At 32.2% G+C, this 20814-nt stretch overlaps 1 protein-coding gene across 5 annotated transcripts in view; it reads right to left on the bottom strand.

Annotated features, from left to right (window-relative positions):
• STAG1 (STAG1 cohesin complex component) overlaps positions 1-20814 on the bottom strand; it is a 385691-nt gene that overhangs the window by 138559 nt on the left and 226318 nt on the right. For all 5 annotated transcript variants that reach the window (XM_069063916.1, XM_069063915.1, XM_069063914.1 and 2 more), the window contains 3 exons: positions 8584-8735; positions 7829-7902; positions 1892-2015 (listed from right to left, as the gene is read on the bottom strand). In XM_069063916.1, coding sequence (XP_068920017.1) covers positions 1892-2015; positions 7829-7902; positions 8584-8735 — 350 coding nt within the window. The remainder of the gene's footprint in view (positions 1-1891; positions 2016-7828; positions 7903-8583; positions 8736-20814) is intronic.

The following is a 20814-nucleotide window of genomic DNA, read 5'->3' as shown; positions in this document are numbered from 1 at the left end:
AGATTGTGTGAAGTAATAGACAGACCAATAGGAAAAACTATAATTAAAAGCTAGAGAAACCTGGATAGAAGAAATTCAATATAATAATAACAATGATGATAAATTCACATATATCTAGTTCTTACAAAATTTACAAACTACTCTCCTTACATGCATCCTGAAGCTGTAAGTAAAAGTATTATTAACCCCATTTTCTATAAGATGAAATAGCCAAGAGATAAAGTGTCTAGCCTCAGCTCACAAAGGGCAGAACTGAGACTTGAATTCAGGTCCTCTAGCTTTATATCCCATATTCTTTCTACTACACCATCCTGACCCTGTTACAAGACCAAAAAGGAAAATCCTGGGAAAAGAGCTTGAAAGTAAGGTCAAAAAGAAAGGAAACATGCAGTGATAACATTGTTAGGCCATATTCATAGTTGAATTTACCACCACAGCAAGGTAAAGTCAAGACCATGATCTTAGTTTATACAGAATAGTTTGGTGTGAGAAAGAGCTAAATAAAAGCTGAAAGGATTCTAGGTAATAAGTTCTCTATAATCAGAAGTTTTCTAGCAGATTTATTTGTAAGAGCATTTCTGAATCAGATAGGAGGTCCTCTGAGGTCTTTCAAACCCTAAGATTTTGTGACTTCTAGGATAAAATCAGGGTCAGGGAGGAATTTCAAAAATGAACATTCTGATCAGAAGCAAAAAAGAAAAAAAGGCTCACATGCTAAAGAGGAAAAGATATTCCTTCTGAAAGCAAAATAGGTATGATGATTATGATCTAGGCTGCAACTGAGGGATGGAAACAGGGTAAGTCAAACAAAGAACCACAGTCCTAAGGAACAAGACCTGGAGGTCAGTACTATAGGAAGAGGGATAGTGGGAGAGCCTATCTGGGTAAGGCTATCTGATAACTTTAAACTGGTAATGTGAGAGTATTTACACATGTAACACACATTTACTGCAACACATAAATATAAAACTTTATATGAATAAAGTGCCTATTATGTGATAGAAAATATTCTCATATATTGTTGTAGGCAAAGAAACTAACAGATTGGTATCGAAGTCCATCTTCTTACTAAGTCTCCCCTTTCCATTCCACTCCAAGGTCATCTTCTCTGAATGCTTATAATATTGATGTCACCATTAATCACTCTGCATGCCATTTTCATGTATATGTTATTTTAAGAAACAAATAAGTTTTTTTACATTCTATACAGTGCAACACATAGTATTATGGATAGTTAAATGTTCATTATGTTTTCAATAGAGAGACAGCATTCTGTACCTGAATTTAAGTTTGGCCCCTGACACATACTGGTCATATGACCTTGGAAAAGTCCCTCGGCACCCCCAGCAAATCTCTAAGACTAAGTCTCGGGACTAATGCAGACTGGCACTGTTGGAGGGATCTTCTTAGCTATCTATGCTGAAGAAATCACAGGTTCCACTATGACCCTTAATTTGATATGATGGCAATGAATTAAAGAGACAAGAAAAGTTCATTTATGTTTTAATATGCCTTCCTGGGAAAGTAAATTATAACTGGTCATTTCTCCAAATCTAACAACGGAATAGATTTTTACCCAAATTCTAACACAAATATTAGCCCTTCTTGAGATGCAGTATTTAATTTTATTTTAAATTCTGAATGCATCAAAACACTAGAGGGAGAGATTCAGTTTATGTCTGCGCGTCTCAGTACCACCAAGTCCAACATCTGAACAATTACATTTAAATAATTAAAAAAAAAATTTCACCGCTTCAAAAATATAAATTCAAACACAACACAAACACCAATACCTCAATTCCTAGAAATATAACACAATTACAGAAAGACTACCAATAAATAAAAAAGGTCACAAAACATCTTTCTATGGATGTGTAACATAGTTACTTACCCTATCATGAAGAGTCCAGCCAACATATTTTAAATAACTGTCATTTAGAAAAGCATCACTATACATTTTCATCCATACTCCAATTTCTTCAATACAAATGGCTCTAATCTCAGCAATTGCATCACTAGAGGGAAAAGAAATCATGCTTTTGAAAAACATTAAAATATGAGGCAATTTCATTACCCTAACTCCCAATTGTAATTATTTCTTGATCCTTTATATAAAATTAACAGCTTCCAAGAAAGACTTTAAGAATAAATAACAAGGAAGCTCATATTTTTCTATTTAGAACTTATTTAATTACACTTTCTAATTTGAACTTGAATTGTGTGTTTTTTGAAACAACAACAATATCCAAATGAGCGAATAAATGGATGAAATATAACTGGAGCAAAGAACTTTTTAATTTTTCTTGACCAAACTTGTGATTTTATCAGTGTGGGGTTCCTGGTGTGGAACATCCTTTACCAAGGTAAAGCAGTTCCTTTTCTGCAATTTAGTCTTAGGTGCCTAGGCTACTGAGAAGTTAAGTGACTTGCCCAGGGTTACAAAGCTTGTGAAAGAAGTGGGACTTGAACTTGAATCTTTCTGACTCTGATGCCAGTTCTTTATCTATTACACCATAATGCCTCTCCATGCACAGCAAGGAATAAGTTTCAATTATATTTCTTTGGAGGTAGGAAAACATATAGCAAACAACAGAGTATGATAATAAATTACTGATATAAACACTACAAAGTTGTGGAATTTTGATAATTTGATGGATTATGCACAAACAGAAACCATAGACATAAAGAAATCTTTCATCATTTCATTATAATGTTATTTCTTGATTTTCTACTTTTCCTTAGGCAAGAAATTAGAGACAAAGTAGCAACAAATTAATTCTAAAACTTTTTCTCTTATCATTTTCCCCAACTTGGCTGATGATCCTTTATTAAGAAACAGAAACCGAACTCTTGAACATTTTGGTCTCATCCTCAGTAAATCTGTTTTTTTCCCTCCCCTATATCTTCCACAACATGGTCTTAACATGTTCTCTCCACTTTTAACATATCTTGCTTTAAGTCACTTCTAAGTCTACTTATTGGAGCTTGGGTATGTTTTCTTCAAATAGAATGCCTGTCTTGTTCTACTATTTTGTTATGGTCTTTTTTTTTTTTTTCTTCAAAGGTTAATTAGACCAGGGGTGGGGAGCCTGTAGTGGGGCCACAGGTTCCCCATCCTTGCTTTAGACTAATTCAAGTCGTACACAATCGAAGGAAACATTTCCTGGAAACTCTAGGCTATATTGATCTCTCCATTTATATGAAATTCTAGAAATTTTATATAATACTGCAGATTATTTTCAGGTATCTCACAATGCTTAGAATAGGTAACAGAGTCTTTGAATTTAGGGAACATGTCAGACTCCATAGTACCTTAATATCTGGCACACAATAAATACTTGGTAAATATGGATGGTAATAATGATTGAAAAAATTATAGTAACATTGTCACCACCTTGCTCTGAAAGATATATCCTTTACTTTTACATTTAGTTCCACTCTCTTCATACATATATACACTCTCCTGGCACATGGACTGCATTGTCACTTGATGCAACTTAAGATATTCTGTTCTATGGTTCATCAGTCAATACCACTCACGTAAGCTGTTCTCCTATCTTGTGTGTTAAATCTTACATTTCTAAGTTCCTTTCTGGATAACAGCATTTGAATTTTGAAAATGTTCTCTACAGGTTTAAATGCTTGAGGCTATAGCTATATTCAAACCAAGGTTAAGTTTTAACCCCCCTTTCTAGGGTAACTTAACAAAGATACTCCCTTACATGGAGTGTGGGATGCTTCTTTCATACCCTTTAGACTCCTCCAGACCACACGTTCTAGCACAATGCCATCTATTCACCTTTTTATTTTCATTTTAGTCTCCCTATAGTAACTAGGCTGTCTCTTTGAAGGGGTTGCCAGGACTCTGATAGGCTCCACAAGAAGTACCAAGGTAGGCAGTAAAAGGGTAAATGGGCAGCAAAGATATGGCTATACGGGAGATGTTATCATCTGTTTTTAAATTGTAAGAATTGCTAGGATACATGACTCTATCATGGTATAGAGTTTGTTTTGTTTGTTTTTTTAATAAAACTGGTACACCCTGCTGAAATAAATAAGGGTAAACCCTTATCTTACAACAGAGTAAAAAGAAATATTTGCAAATAGGAATGGCATCACACATTTCTGAGCATCTACCATGGTTTTAGGTTTCCACTTTTGTCAGTAAGAACTTAATTTCCCTTATATCAACAAAACACAATTACTTTTCTGATGTTACATTGAAAGGTCTTATTTAACTTGCTATTCCTTACCATAATAAAGTTCCTTTTGACATCACTATTTTTATTTCAATAAATAACATTGTGTTTTCACTTTTGCATTATGGATTACTAAGGGAATTTTCTGTTGCTGGTGTTTTTCTTCATCTCTGACTAAACTTATTTTCTGTCCAAAATATTAATCTAATTGGATTTTTTTGTTTTGTTATGTTCACAAAATACTCTAAGTATCACCTGTAAGGTTAATTCAATATTCCTTGTAACTACTCTTCTTCACCCAGCCTTTAATTAAATTAAATTAAATTAAAACTACACCTGTCTTTCTACAACTTCTCCCATAATTACTCTTCTCCTATCTTATCATTTTTGCCAAGCTGCTGGGTTGTTTCGCAGAGTGGTCTTGATTTGTATTTATCTTCTTAGTCATTTGGAGCAACATTCACTATTGCCATTAGTAGACTGTAATTCTTTTTTTGAAAACTTCTATTTTATCCACTTATTTGTGGATGAAGTTTGTTGACTTTATTTTTCATCCCAGTTATATTAATTTTGTTTGTGCAAAAGTTTTTTCAATTCAGGTAACTGGTTCTTTATATTTTAATCTTTTTTGGCATCTTGTGCTAGCAATTGCTGTGAAAACGATCTGATCTAATTCTTTTAAAAACATCAAAAATGGCATGATAGATTTTAATTCTTTTTATGATTTTATAAACGAATGTTAATGATAACCTACTATTGCCTTTGATAGTCACTGTTCACCAAGGAATGAATGAGATAACATACTGCGAACACTTGACAAACCTCAAGTGCTGGGTAAAAGCTGTCATTACAATTTGGCAAATTGTTCACACCTTTTTAACTAATGTGTGTTTTTGTGGTAACTGATTTACACTGAAATTTTATTTTACATGAAATAATAGTCAATGTTTATGTTATTTCTGCTACCTCCCATTTTTATTTATAATTACTTGTTTAAATGATTCACTCTTAAATAATTTCAATTGTATACCATTTCCCCTCATTATCGCTTCCTTTTCTTTTTAATTCTGTTAAGTGGATGGTTTGACCATACAGACAACTGATTTAGGGACAGCTCTAATAACATTTAACAAGTTTTTTTTTCCTCTTTGTTAAAATAAAAACTATTTTGTTCTTTATGATATTAAGTGAAGCTACTCTTATCCAGAGACTACCAGTTATTTTTTGTAAGAATGTTCATTTAGAAATGTGAGGCTACACAAGGATCTTTAATTCAAAGCACATCCATTTTGAGCTTATTGTAGTGTATGGTGTAAAATATTGGTCTAAGTTTTCTCTGGTGTTAAAAATATGTTACACTGAATTAAGGAGAAGCTTGAGGTCATTAAAAACACTAAGTAATTTTGCAAAATAAATCCAGTCTGCGCTCATTCTCCTGTTCAATTCTATGATCAACTCAGTGTTTATTTGTAGTGTATGTTCCAGACTGATTAATGAACACTATAAATTGTACCCAAAAAACCCCTTATATATGATAGACAGGATAATGGTTATTGTTTACTTGTTTTTTCTCATATGGACAAAGGCCAAGTAATAAAGTATCTGTGAAGCATGAATGAATATGAGCACCTCATTCAGGAAGCTATGGAACATTCTGAACCTTGATGAAATTAGTAAAATACCATATGTAAAAAGGAGCCTTTGTAGGGTGAAACCATATACAGCAATTCCTTCTCTGACTTGGACTCTGCACTCTAATTCTTCCATGACAGTGTCTTAGGAAGAATTAATCATATTCCCCACTGTAAAACTAGTTCTTTCCACATGTTCAATATCTACTAGTGATACCATCATATTTCAATGTAAAAGATTTAAAAACTTGAGTCATTTCATCCTTTTGTCTTTCCTCTAAATCTCCCTTTTCTATATCCTTCCCTTTCTCCTCCCTTTATTTCCTCTGTCCGATCAATAACAAGAAAGGATTTAATGAGTGAATTAATTTTTATCATTGACAATATTAGTATAAATAAATCCAATTGAAAGCTCAATTCGATATAACCATATTTATCAAGGATCTACTATGTTCAAGATATTTTGCTAGGGGTTGGAGGTACAAAAATGAAAAATGCTCCCCAAAAAACCTTTCATCCTAATGGAGCATCGAGATACAACCTGAGCATAGATAATGATAATACAAAGTAGGGACTGGGCTAAAGAGTACAAGATTTTTTGATTTAAAAAAATCTGAGAAGGATGTTATTTTAACCTGCTTTCTATTTCCAAATGTAGAAGACTGAAATTTGTCCTCTGCTAAAGGAATTGAAGATGGGAAGGTTTTTTTTTTTTAGTAGAAATGTGCCTAAAATTGCATAGCTATGGTCACTCCCCCAAGATGACTCTTTCCATGGGGAAGACAGGAAGAAAAGAAGACTATATGAGGTGCTAGAGAAGTTTATGTCTTGAATAGCTCTGCCAAGAACCCTGCCTTTCCTACCTCAGGAAAGGTCCATGAACAAGATTATTCTTTCTTAAAATCCTCTTCCCAAAATCTGTAATCTTCCCTAATTGCCTTAATGAACATGCCTCTCCCCATTTCTTTAACCAACTTAATTTCTTCATCTGCTCTTACATTTTTTGTATTTATACATGTTTTGTATTTTCTGTTACATTTGATATTATTTTGCTTCATATTTAAAGGCAATTTCACATCATACTGCTTCCATATGTCTGGCAATACACCTGGAGGTCCATTATATATTTTCTTTCTCTTATAAAGTAAGGTTTTGTTAAAAAAAAAAAAAGGCATCAGTATAGAATACATCTCCATTAATAGGGGGTATTACTATCTTACTATGTACAATTACTGCAGATAGAATCTAGGATATAGGACTGGAAGAGGAGTTCTTAATCTTTTTTTGCATCAAGGAACCTTTTGACAATCTGGAGAATTCTATGGTTCCTTTCTCTGAACAATGTTTTTAGATGTATAAAATAAGACATATGGGATTACATGGAATAACCAATTACACTTAAATACAGTTATTTTAAATATGATGTATTAAACATTAATCTTATGGAACATAGTTTAAGAACCTGTAGAACAGAGTAAAGTTGAGGTGATTACTTGATTAATATATCCATTACACATAAGAGCATCTTAAGGAAATAGGTGAGGGGAAAAGTCTAGCAATAACTTAGTGTCCTTTATTCCAGTTTTCCAATACTGAAAGGAACTTTGATTTTTGTATATGTGACTATGTGGTCCACTGACTTAGATGCAAATGTATGTTACAATGTATACCTCAAACCTTTTAACACAGTAAATAGTGTTTAAGGGTTGCTGTGGCTAATAAAATTACGTTCTGCATGCTGTATCCAGGCTCATACTAAGCCCTTCTCAACTTTCCTAGACAGTTTCTTGGACAACAACTAGGCCCATAATTCCTACCCAAAGTCTTCCCTATATACTCTGAAATATAAATAATTTAATAGCTAATAAGAATCCCTATGAAACTGCTTCAATTACAATAATTAAGAAAATTAATAGCTTCAGAGAGAAAATAAAAATGAGACAGTGGGGCATAGGTTAAGAAAACACCAGATGTCTTAATTATAATTTCATCTCTTACCGGTATCTATGAACAAATATACCCTTAAAAATAGAGTTCATCATGTTTTCAATTTCATCTTGGTTTTCTTGCAGCTGAAATAAAAACCAAGCAATATTATTACTCTTATGTTGAAATAGTGATCATTTCTTTTAGGAACTGTCAAAAGGTATTACTAGATAGCTATTTAATTAGGAATTAAAGAAACATTTGGGTATTATATACAGTTTTAAAAATTGCATAGTTTCTCTTATAAATTGAAATGTTTTTAGGTATAGAAATGATAATGCATTACAAACATAACGTAGCTGTAATTTAAATAATATTAACAAGAAAATATGATTTGAAATTTTAAATGATTTCTTCTTTATCATAGATTTTAGAGCTCTTAGAAGGGATACAAAAGATCATCTAGCCCAAATGCCTCATTTAGCAAGGAGAAATTGAGGATCAAAACGCTGAAATGACTTCCTACACATGGGTAATAAGACACTGAGTCAAGATTTGAACTCAAGTACCTTTGACTCCAAATCTAGCTCTACAGTTATAGCACTATGCTGCCTCTAGTTTTAATTTTTAAATTTCAAAAACAGAAAAATATTTGTACAAATTAATTACATGAATGTGAACTGACCAAACTAGTTCTCAGGGGAAAAAAAAGCAGTACTGTATAAAAAATGGATTTATTTATATCTTAGATAAATAATTAATATTTCTACATACATATAAAAAAGCAAGGAAATCAGTTCTTTCACTTACATCTTAGATTTGCTTACCTCTTTGCGTTTCTGAAGTAGTAACTCTAGTCTTTCATTAGCTCTCTTACCAATCATTTTGTTTCTTTCTGCTTCATACTGTCTTTGTGTATTATCCTGATGAATACTTAGGTTTAAGGCAACATTCACCAGAGCAGTCATAAGCTTCATGGCTATGAAAAATAAATATTTTATCACGAGTTATTCTAAACTGCAAACACAAAATTACAAAATCACATAAGTCACTGATGAACTTAAATTCCATGAGTCATATCATCTATATAAAAATTTTATTATAAAATAAATACATGAATTCCACCCTTCACACTATACGTTCTCTATGTCTTACATGCTTTTCAAGACTTACCTACTCCTTGACTAACTTCATTGAGATTCAGCTGCTGCATTCATTTAAGTATTCCCGTATAATTTAATTGGCTTATTCTGAGAAACTCATTTAGAAATAGATGGATTATAAGCTTAGCAAAAAATCCTAAGAATTTCCCTAAGTAAAACTACCTATTTTTATATGGCTATTTGCATATGAGAAGATGAATTAACATGAGAAGTAAATCTAAAAGTGTTATATTAATGCTGTGTTATTGTTATTATCTGTCTAATTGTAATGTAGTTTCTGCTGTGTTTAAGTAAATAGTTTTGACATGTCAGATTAAATTGGAATTCCTTAAGAAAAAATGAAATTTAATTGTTTTTGTCATTTTTGAAATGCCTTCAGTCTCAACATTTTTAAGAAGGCAAAATATACATATTAAATGTATACCTGAGTATCAAGCTCAAGCCTAACATTTTTTATTTCTTTATTTGGAATTTGGTCATAGAAATATGACAGAGAATAGAAAGATAACACATGTTGGGTAAACAGATATGCTTTTTTTCTCTTCCTTAAGGTATTCCTGGGAACACTAGGATGGAGGGTACAAAGAGGAGTGAAAAGAACAGAGAATTGGGGGTGGGGTGGGGAACAGGAAGCAGTTGCCTAATAGTAGACTGATCGCACCCTTCAAATAAGATCTGTGAAGTTATGCTTATTTTGTTTTCCCTTCAGGAAAATCTAGTAAAATTAAGGTACAAAGTAAATTGTGTGATTATTTGGTCCAATAGTCAGGAATAAAAGTATTTCCTTGAACTTTCTTGTTGAAGGAAATTTTAACTAGCTCTCAGAACTATCTCTCTCTTCCATGTCACTCTTCAGTTTATGAAGACCCTTAACTTAAGAGACAATAAGATAATAACTTGAGACAATAAAGTTCATAAAATTTCTGTCCCAAATGAACTTCTCTTTTAAACCATTCCATTCCAATTAGGAAAGTTCATGTTTCCCTAACAGTGCCTTACATTTCTCATAAGATTCTTATGATGATCAAGCAAGTTAATCAATGTGAAAGCACGAAGTATATATGAATCTTTGTCATACTTATCTGCTTCATCATGAACTAGAGGTGAACTGGGGTTTTCCAAGGCTCTACAAAGTTCAATGCAACCAATGATAGATACCACCAAGCTACAAAGGTTTTAAGGGCCCAGTGAAAGATTGTGTCTTTTCTCTGAGAACTAACCTAATTAAGTATGGGAATCTTATAATTCTATAATAAAACAAAGACATAAACTTTTATTTTTCACAGAATATCTTTCTTATCACCAGAGGATTAGCTACCAAGTAGTTTTTTTTGGTGGGGGGGGGGTGGGAAAAGGTGGTGAATCTTGGCAGAACAAAGAGGAAGACATGGTGAACTAGAAAACAGAAAAAATACAAAGTAATTGTCAGTTCTGCTTAGTGTCACAATTGGAAACCAAGATAGTGGTTGTTAAGAATTACATAATTCTTGGTACTCTTAATACGTGATTTTGTTTAGTGACTAATAAGTAGACACACAATTAGAGAAACTGAATTATATCCCTATTGTCATTCTTGTTATAAAACAAAATGTGATCAGAAAAGGAAGTAGGCTGATCAGGTAGCAAGAATGAAACAATAGAGACATCAGTACCTCAATAGGTAATTAGTATCTTTTAGATACTAAAAGAACAAGGGGAAGAAATCCATTGAGTTAAATGGATTCTCCGTGGAGGATTTAAGAAAGGCCACAGATAAATATTAAGACTAATATAGGAAGAGAAGACATTGTAAACAGGTTGGAAGGAATAACTTCCAAAGGATGAAAACACGAGTCACCCAACTATCAAAGTAAAAAGAATGTTTCCCTAACTTAGCTAATATTTCCTTCCCAACAAACACATACCTTCAGGAACTTCTAATTGAAAAATGAATCAACATCATTTACTGAAGTATTACTGATACCTATACTTTATTTTCCTGTCTTTAGGAAAAAAAGATGAAAGTCTTAAATATAAAATTTAAATCAAACATTCTTACTAAAGCAACTAAAGAACAATTTTTCCAATAGTCCTAACAAAAGTACTTTAAATTTGGGCAAAATCAGTTTGTATTATTTTTCTGCCCATAAGAATGAGACCCCCTCCCTCCCCAACAGTTGTGGCAAGGGTTTTCTTAGCACTTGAACAAGATTAACTTGCCTGAGTGTTAACAGATTTACAATTTGGAAATAGATACTTTTCCACTAATGAGCCCTCAGGTAGAATTCTATTTAAAATAAATATAACCAAAATATCCAATTTAATATGAGATTATCCTGTAGTCATCAATTCCCCATAAAAGTAGTGCTTTGTTGATATGCAAAAGTCAATCTATTTAAATGAAATATTAATTTGGCTGTGAAAATATTTTTAAAAACTGCACACTCTAATGATTTTAGGTTTTATATATTGTCTCTTGATAATTTCACTGTGTGTGCATTATTTCTTAATTTAAATATGTAGCACTGCAAAAAGCTTATGAAATACACTGTAGGGGAGTTGAGACATAGGACATGGATAGACAAGGGCCTGAGGCATTTGAGTTTGGTAGGGACAGTTTTAATTTTAAACATCCTACACTTAGTAGACAGTATCCACTAGATCTTTATTTTAAATATTACTGAGTATAAGACGTTACAGAAGGTAAAGGTTAACTGAATCTGGATTTTTCCCAGTCACATTCAAACATCAGGGTCCCCTGATATGCCATGAATTAAACTTTTGAACTATCATCTCCAAATTGTTTAATAATTAGATGTAGTAATTCACATAATAACTGATAATTTGGTTATGTATACATATGAGCCACCTGAACTCCAAGCACCAACAACCATGAAGTTTTTTCCTATTTCTCTCCAAAGGCCAAAAATATAGTTTCAAAGATATATAATATTTTACTAATATATTATAATATTAATAATAGTCGTGTAATAGTATAATAATAGTATAACATAACAGTATATATAGCATGTGGATAGTATATTAAAAAAATAACGGTAATATAATAGTAATAATATTACAATAGTACTACTAATATTACTAAGGTATTTTGCTAATAGCTTATATAATAAAAGTTATATAAAAAATAATAAGCAAAGGCAATATTGACTTGTCCATGTTCACTGTTTTAGAAACAACATTCTCATTTACAGAATATTCCCATGTTTCCCTTCTTCCCTTTTTCCCAGCATGGAGAAGATAACTTTTGTAAACATAGTTTTTGGAAAATGTTGTTATTTGGGTATTTCCTTTAAGTGACTAACACAACAATATCCTTTATATGTTAGAGTAAAAAAAAATTTCATTTTAAGAAAGGTCTAGATATAGCACAGGAATCTTAATCTCTGTTTAAGCTTTTTAAAAGATTTTCTACATACAGGTATTGCTCAATAAACATTGCTGACCAGTGATAATGTAGTCTGCAAAAATTTACATTCGTTTAAGCAAATGGCAAGAAAGACAAGGTGCTAGGTAAGTAGCACCCCAATATGACCCTTGGCGATTCGGCATACACAAGAGAAGAATGCTCTGGCTTAGGATTTTTGCATAGAAACGTTTTAGTTCACCCCACTCCTCTCTACACTAAGCATTTCACTTATGTGTGTCTGAATTTTATAATTCATCATTACCTGTAGGCCCATTTGCACTTTCTTTATACAGGAGAGAGATTTAGAAGAGAAAGAGACCACAGAGGCCATCTAGTCTTTCTTTTGCACTTATTAAGTGTCAACTACATGTCAGCACATTACTTATGCATGTACATAGAGAAATGCTAGTGTTACATTCTCAATCCTACTTAAACTCTAGGAGGATTAAAAACAATTGTACACTGACACATTATTATTAAAATGGGATAGATTTTTTCTTCCTTCACTGTTTAAGTTTTCATAGTAAACTTTTTTTTTATTCTCAACAGAAGGAGGAAATTTAGGACTGAAATAAGTGTCCTCTCGTATGCCAAACATGATCTATATCAAAATCAACAGCTAATTAAGTGGTCGTGAAGTTATCTATAATTTACAATGAGTTATGGCTATAGACTAATTATTAATATTATAAATATATGATATTTATAATTTATACATATACATTTATAATATACAATATATTATAAAATTATAATAATAATTTACAACTAGAGGGTAGGAGGAGTTGTTAAAGATGACACTTGAAATAAAGTTCATGTGATAATATTAGGCTGGCAAAAGTTAGGAGGAAACATAGGCCTAGAGAGAGTGGTTACAGGATCTGTCCAAAGTCATAGCACTAGTCAGGGTCAACACCCCAGGATAAAAAGAAGGGTTTCCTAAACCTAAATGCTTCTTTTTCTAGTGTTCCTTACTGCAAAGTTTACTTATAAAGATCTTGGCATAAAGGTAGCAGGGTCAGAATCTGAGTAGGAGAGCTCACAGGAGAGGTGAACAAGTGGCCAACAAGAAAAACACAAAAAAAGGAATTGGGGGAGCCAAGAGGTCAGCTGCTCATTAACTCAACACTCTCAGTATAGTCTGGCTAGTCTGCTGGAATTCAAAGGTAAAGGTTTTATTCTTGCTCATTTTTTTTCCATTAGAAAGTATAGAGAATTCTGGGAAAGTTAGAGGCACAGGGTGCCTCTCTCAAGTACATAGATATGTGCTGATAATCTGAAATGTCCCACCACAAGAACGTAATACAATAAGGTCATTGCAGTAAAAATCAGGGTCCCTCAAATTATAGAGTTTAAAAAGTTATAAGGGGGGCAGCCAGCTAGCACAGCGAGTAAGAGCACCGGCTTAGCACCCACCCAGAAACACCTGGCTGTGTAACCTTGAGCAAGTTACTTAACCCCAATTGCTTAGGGGTGGCCAGGTGGCTCAGCAAGTAAGAGCACTGGCTCCAGTGTCGGGATGACCTGGATCAAATCTGGGCTCAGATACTCAGCACCACACCCAGAAATAACTGGCTGTGTAACCTTGAGCAAGTTACTTAACCCCGATTGCTTTAAAAATAAAAAAAGTTATAAGGGATTTTGAGGTCAAAGTACTTCAGAATTTCCCCTAAGTATAAGGATTCTTTCAATTCAATGAAATATTTATTTAATTTGTTATATGCAGGAGCACTGTGCTAGGTGCTTGGGATAAAAAATTGAAATAAGACAGAGCTGGTCATCAAGAAGTTTGTCCCTGTAACAGCAAGACTTTGTACTAATACATCTAGAAAGAACTAACATTCTAAAGATAGTATGTATCACTCCTCACTTTAGTCTTTTCCTGCCTAAATACCATAAACTCCTTTAATTATTCTTCATATGATCTGATTTTCTGACCTTCATTCACTGTAAAATTCTCTAGTTTGTCACTGATCTCAAAAAGTGGGACCCAGAGAGAAAAATAATACTACACACATGCTCTATATATTTTTTAATGCATCTACTAACACAATCCAATATTATGTTAGCTTTTTCTTTAAACTCTTTATGTTTTTGGTTAACACTGTACTTTGGGACACCAAAACCTAAGATTTTTTTCCTATGAGCTGCTGGTAAGCCTGATCACCCCCATCATAAAAATGCACAATTAAGTTTTTGAACCTAAATACAGGATTTTATATATATATATATCCATTAAATTCTATTTTTGGATATATTAGTTTTGAATGTCGAGAAAATTATGAATCTCTATTCTACTACCAGCTTATTAGCTACTTCTATAAGATTTGTACAATGTTCAAATCTCATGACCACACATTCTATATTTTGCTTCAGTCCTCAAACAAATCTTTATGAGATGTCATTAGTTTCTTTCTTCTAGGATAACCTCAGCTTATTTAGCAATATACTCTTTGGATAGGATATTTAACCAATTACAAAAAGATCTAACTATACTACTATTCAGACAGTATAACTCTATCATGTTCACAAAATATCGTGAGAGATTTTCTCTAATTGCACAGAATATTTAGAATATATAACTGCAGAATCAAGTGGTCCAAATGCCAGAGAATTAAGAATTCTATACAATTTATCTAGGCAAAAGGACTTATCAGAAATATTTAGTGAAAACCCAAGGTGTCAAGGCTAATCTAAAGCAAAATATTTAAATAACATTTAGATATAGACGATTTTGTGCATATGTGTGTATGTCTGGGTATGTATGTATATACATTCATCCAGGTATCTATACCCAGCAACACAAAGAAGAATAGAGAAAATTTATAAGATTTAGAAATTTGGAATATGATGACATATCCATCAAGATCCAGAACGAAGGCCAGTTCCTTAAAGGAATAAAGTGTGAGAAAAGAGTTGAGACTATATTTCCCTTGATCACCACTTGATTCAACTAAGATGATGTGGTTGCTTAACAAATATCCTCTCATACAGACTGTAAAAGTAATTTAGACAGGTCTCAAAGAAGGAAAGGACATAAAACAGAGAAGGAAGGGTTAAGAATAATCAAGGGAGTCAATATTTAATTTAGTAAGCCAAGTTAAATGGGTCAAAGCTTTCATGGCTCAGATGCTTAAGAAGGATCAGAACATTTACAATTGAGTCTTTTTTTTTTTCAAACTAAATTTATATCCATATTCTACCACACACTAGCAACAAATACATGTGTGAATTCAGTGAGCAGCCAGGATTAACCATATGTTTCACTGTGGTACCTAAGTAGGGTTAAGATCTTAATTTTATAATAAAGCTCTACTGACTATAAATTAAGGATAATAAAATGATGTAGATAGTAGTTGAAAGTGTCTTTAAAGTCACATAAATGCTATTCTTAAAAGAGGATGAAGGGTAATTAGATAGTTCAATGGTCAGATCAGTTCTCTATTCCAAGTCTTAATCTGAGGATGGTGAGGATGTCATGGTCTTCCAAAACAGCCAAAAGACTGGCTATATATGATGACATGACATCATTCTTCATCTTTGGAGAACCATAAAAGCCTTTAACACTTTTCATGAGGAGGAATGACTTTTATGCTGATCCAATATTCAACATTCAAACAAAATAAAAATTCAGAATCTTATTTACACTTGACTGCTCTCCCTTCACAAAGAGTCAAAGATTATTTTTTTCATGACTCTGAAGGAAGTTCAGGATGGTTTGAAGTACATAGAATATATTCCTAAAGAAATTAATATTTACTTTACATAAAATTAAATCTGGAGGTAAAAAGTAATCTATCTAGATTAAATATCGGCCAAAGCCCATGAAGATAGAAGTTCATAAAACTATAAAAATTCTTATTTGTATTTTAAGTGCTTGTCAAAGGATTTATGTATTATTTCTGATTTTTGACACCAAGTTGGAAACTTGGTAGGAGAAGTGAAGTTAATTTGGGGAAAAAGAGCTTTTTTAAGAGGCTAGATATTATAAAATTGTTGAAACTTCTTTGACTCAGTACAAGGAAATTGAAGAAGGGAACATACATATTATATAGGAATTGCATATAGCAGTTTTGAGAGAAATTTACAAAAATATTTTCCAGTCTGAACACAAGTGGTGAACATGAATTCATACTTTTAGAAAAACATGCCAAAATCAATGAAGTCCCATCTACTCTACTCTACCTGTCCCCTTGAAAAATTCAAACACTAAACATGAATGTGGGAATTGAGGTGAACAAGGAAGTCAGCAGGAAGGTAAGAGAAAAAGATGAGGGAAGAAGAGGAGGGAGGAATGTCAAGATAACTTAAAATTTATGCAGGTAAGTATTATATATTATTTCTTTTGGTTTGGCCAACAAAATGGACCACTGATTTTGTTGGTTTGCAACCTAGGTTCAGATATCAAAAGTAATTTGTTTGAATAAGAGGAAAATTGTCCAGGTTAAACAATTAGAGGCTGGATACTAAGAGCCAGAAGTATCAACAGGAAAAAGGAAGAATGAGATTAAATTTCTTTAGGAAGAAAACAAAACAATCATATAAATACTTGAGCTGGTGAAATGACATGTAAGGAAAAGACAAAAGTCACATTCCTACTGAATGAGATAAGGAAGCAAGGTGGTTTGACGAAGAAAAAAAAGGAATACAAATGAATATAGTCATAAATAATTATGTGTATTCAAAATTGAGATAAAAATTATTGTTCCAAGATTATCTTGGAATCACTCTTATTTTCCAACTTGTTGACCTTGCTAACTTGACATTGTTATTTCATTCACTGCTGATATCTGCAGAAGAAAATGTTAAAATAACATTGGATCTGGGATATATACTATTTGTTTTTTCATGTCTCTAGGCTGATAATCATGTACTATAAATAACTGACTTAAGATTGTTTTTCTATCAAATAATGGATCAACTTAATAACTGCATGTTAATTCTAAATCACATATTCCTTGTTAATAATATAGTTTAGAAGAGAACAAAAACCCCCACTTGTTTATAATATAGATTTTTATCTATCAGTTCCTTTTTTGGGGGGGTGGAGGAATGTGGAGGGGAATATGTCTGATGGAATAAATTTCTTCACAAATATTCTTGAAGAATAATAAACTGGTTTTTGAAAAATCATAGAAAAGTGGGGAGATTCAGAATATTGAGGGGGAAAGGGTAAAGCACATTAGTGATCTTCCAAGTTGCTATGTACTAAATGATAATTGCTTTAGCAAGTAAACATATTTTGTGAGACAATATGTGGAAAATAGGTAAAGGACAATAGAATTATGGCAAGTGAAAAATAATTCTTTTAACACTTAAAAGCATTTGATTTTATACAATTAGTAAAATAAAGAACCATTTTCTACATATAATTTTGAAAAGTACATTATAAACACTGTCTTGTAAAATAGTTCTATGTAAACTGATTCAAATTATAAGGCTATACAAAATTCTGCAATCATACACACACTGAAAGCTAACAGCAACAAAATAAATAATAAAGCAAATGACAAAAATATTTTTTTCCTGGCCATTTAATTATATAGGAAAATTTTTCTCTCTGATAATACATGTACATATATATGTGTCTATGTACATGCATGAGTGTGTACTCAAACTTTAAAAGATATATATATATATATATATATATTCCAAAAAACCATAACAAGTTCAATAGGGATAAATGTATATGGGGTGGTGGTAATGTTACTGTATGGTCCTAATTAATAAGAATAACAAGTTTAGTTTCAAAAATCCTGTAGATTACATGTTGGAAAACACAGTAAAGTCTATAAAAACAGAAATCAAACATGCTGATCTTCAAATTATTTTAAAATGGGCAAAGGACTAATTATAGCAATATTTATTATCTTAATAAACTTAATGGACAGAAATTTGCAATGCCAAAAGAATAAAAATTAAAAAATTAGCAACACAACTAATAATATGCATTTATGTAACAGTATGGCATTCAAAAGGAGTTAAAGACAAGTTACTTCCAGATGGAGCATGAAAATGTCTTTTCATAAAACTATGGTGTAGTCATATTTGAACTAATACTACACAGTTAAAATACAACAGCAGCAGAATGATAACATATTATGAGAATTCAAAGAATATTAGTGAAAGGGAGACAAAAATGAACTTAAAAAGGATGATGAAAGCACTAAACAATATTATTGAAAAGTAGCTAGTTTACAATGTAACAACATATAAATGACTGCAATGAATAAACACTAAGCAAAGGGACAAATTCTTTAATTAATCACAAGAAAACAAAGGGACAATTGGAGTACATATTAAAAGTGCTACTTATATGACCACTCTAAACATGATGCCATATATAACTTAAGAAGCTCTGAAGGAAATCTTCACCATATCTGTACCCTAGCAAGATAACTAACCTGATTGTCTCTCTTCTCATCTAAGATATAAGCAATGTCAAGGAGCATTTTATTCCAAAGACGATAAGCATATCTGGCCATAACTGCCTTGTAACTTTCCATGCACATAGTCAGTGAAGCAGAGGATTAAATGTTCCTGCCCATTTTATCTAGTCCCCAAGACTCGTCCTGCAAAGTGAATAAAAACGATTATCTCTTCATCTACCGAAGGCCACAACACTATCAAATAACAAAGGACAGGACAAAGATGAGAATACAAAATCCTGAGGAGTCTAGTTGTGGAATCAGGAATCAAGTTCTCATTTAGTCCTATGAGTCCTTGTTTAAGAGAAGGTGACATACCCCATGATAGCAATATGTCCCACAATTCCTGAAATTTTTCTTTAGGAGATGATAATGACCATCCAACTAGAGGGATGGGAATAATAGAAGTTTTAAATTTTATTACAATTGCAAAGGAAAATAGAATACTTGGAAAAAGTTATCTAAACATAAAAACAGTAAATTTTACTCATTCTTCCTTGATGTTTGACTATGAAGACGAATAAGTGAACCTAACTCTTAAGTACATAATAAGACAATGGGAGAGGAAGTTTAAGGCAGCCCTGTATAGTGTGACATGGTGGAAAGATGAAGTATGTAGGGGAAGAGAAACAATGAATTTTTATACAGCTGAGAAAGAATAATATTAGAGTCAAAGGAAACATAAGGGGAGCCCTAATCAAAATAAATGAAATTTGAAGAATCAGGAAATGAAAAGAAAAGAAATGGTTGAAAATTGGGAGTAAAGTGGATAAGACAAAATAAAAGAAAATAAAGAATGATGAAAAAAGGGACTACAAATTTCAAACATAAAGGAAGAAGGTAATACAGATATACAACACTGCATTTTTTGGCATTTTTCAATTATCTGAAGATTCTTCCCTTAAGGACCAGTTTTCTTTTTCAAAGTTCTGAAAGATTTTAGAACACCTTTTTACTTTTCCTGATTTGTTAAAGAATATATTGTATTTAATAACTGCTAGATGACTTGAGTTAGATCATTATGAATATTACTAATGTATTGTCCTGCAATACAGTATTTCCATTTATGGCACAACATTATTTTCTGCTGTACCTATTTGCCATTTCAGGAAATGGCTTTTGGAGTTCTTAGACCTGCTTTTAAAAGAAAGAAATGAAAAGAAAAGAAAAAAAGATTGTAAGCTGGTTTTCTTTTGTGTCATTTTGTTATAGGTTTTTTATTTCATCTTTTGCTGTGATAGTTTAAATCCTTTTTGTAGCTCTCACCCCTTTAATTTCTGCTTATAATCTATTTAGGGCCGAGAAACCAAAAAACAAAAGTTGATAGAATGATGTCCAAATAAGAGTCTGAGGGCCCTGAGTGAGGGAGGACTCTAAGCACTGGCCAAAAAGAAAACAGCTGCCTAAAGGGCAGGTTTTTGGATGTGTTTCCAATGATTAAAGTTGATGGAAGAGTGACTTCCAGTTAAGTGCTATATAAAAAGAGAACAAAATGAAAAGGAGTAGAAATGCTAGGAGAAAACATTTTAAAAGAGAAAGCTGAAATGGAATGGAAAAGGATCATCATAATCATAGTAGTTATTAATACGTAAAGGTAAAATCTTCAGATAAGAAAATGGTGCTTTATTTCACATTAAAAAATGAGAATAACTGCACTAAAAAAGATACAATGTAAAAAGAAAAAGGTTTAAAACTTTAAAAGAAAAAAAGAATTAAAGAACTGATAAATGCTTGTTTGTAAAGTGGACTAAAGATATTATTTTCCTCTCTAGTCTAAGGTTTGTGGCTCTTTGTGGTTCTTTCCCCAACAATTTAACATGCTGTGATTCAAAGTGTCATTAAGGTGGAGTCAGGAAATCTAGATCTGAATGCTGGTTCCAGTACTGACTGACTATTCAATCACGGGCAAGTTCTTAACTTCTTATAACCTCAGTTATCTCATTTAAGGAAGAAAATAATATATGCATTTCCTACCTCGCAGTATAACTGTGAAGAAAGTATTTTTATTTAAACAGTAAAGTACCACATGAATACGAGTTAAATTATCCCACTGCAATTTTA

This window comes from Petaurus breviceps, unplaced genomic scaffold (genome assembly GCF_028583685.1).
Source record: "Petaurus breviceps papuanus isolate PSGF00001 unplaced genomic scaffold, PetGlider_PUasm1.0 90604, whole genome shotgun sequence".
Taxonomy (NCBI): Eukaryota; Metazoa; Chordata; class Mammalia; order Diprotodontia; family Petauridae; genus Petaurus; species Petaurus breviceps.
This window is presented reverse-complemented; position numbering and strand designations above follow the sequence as displayed.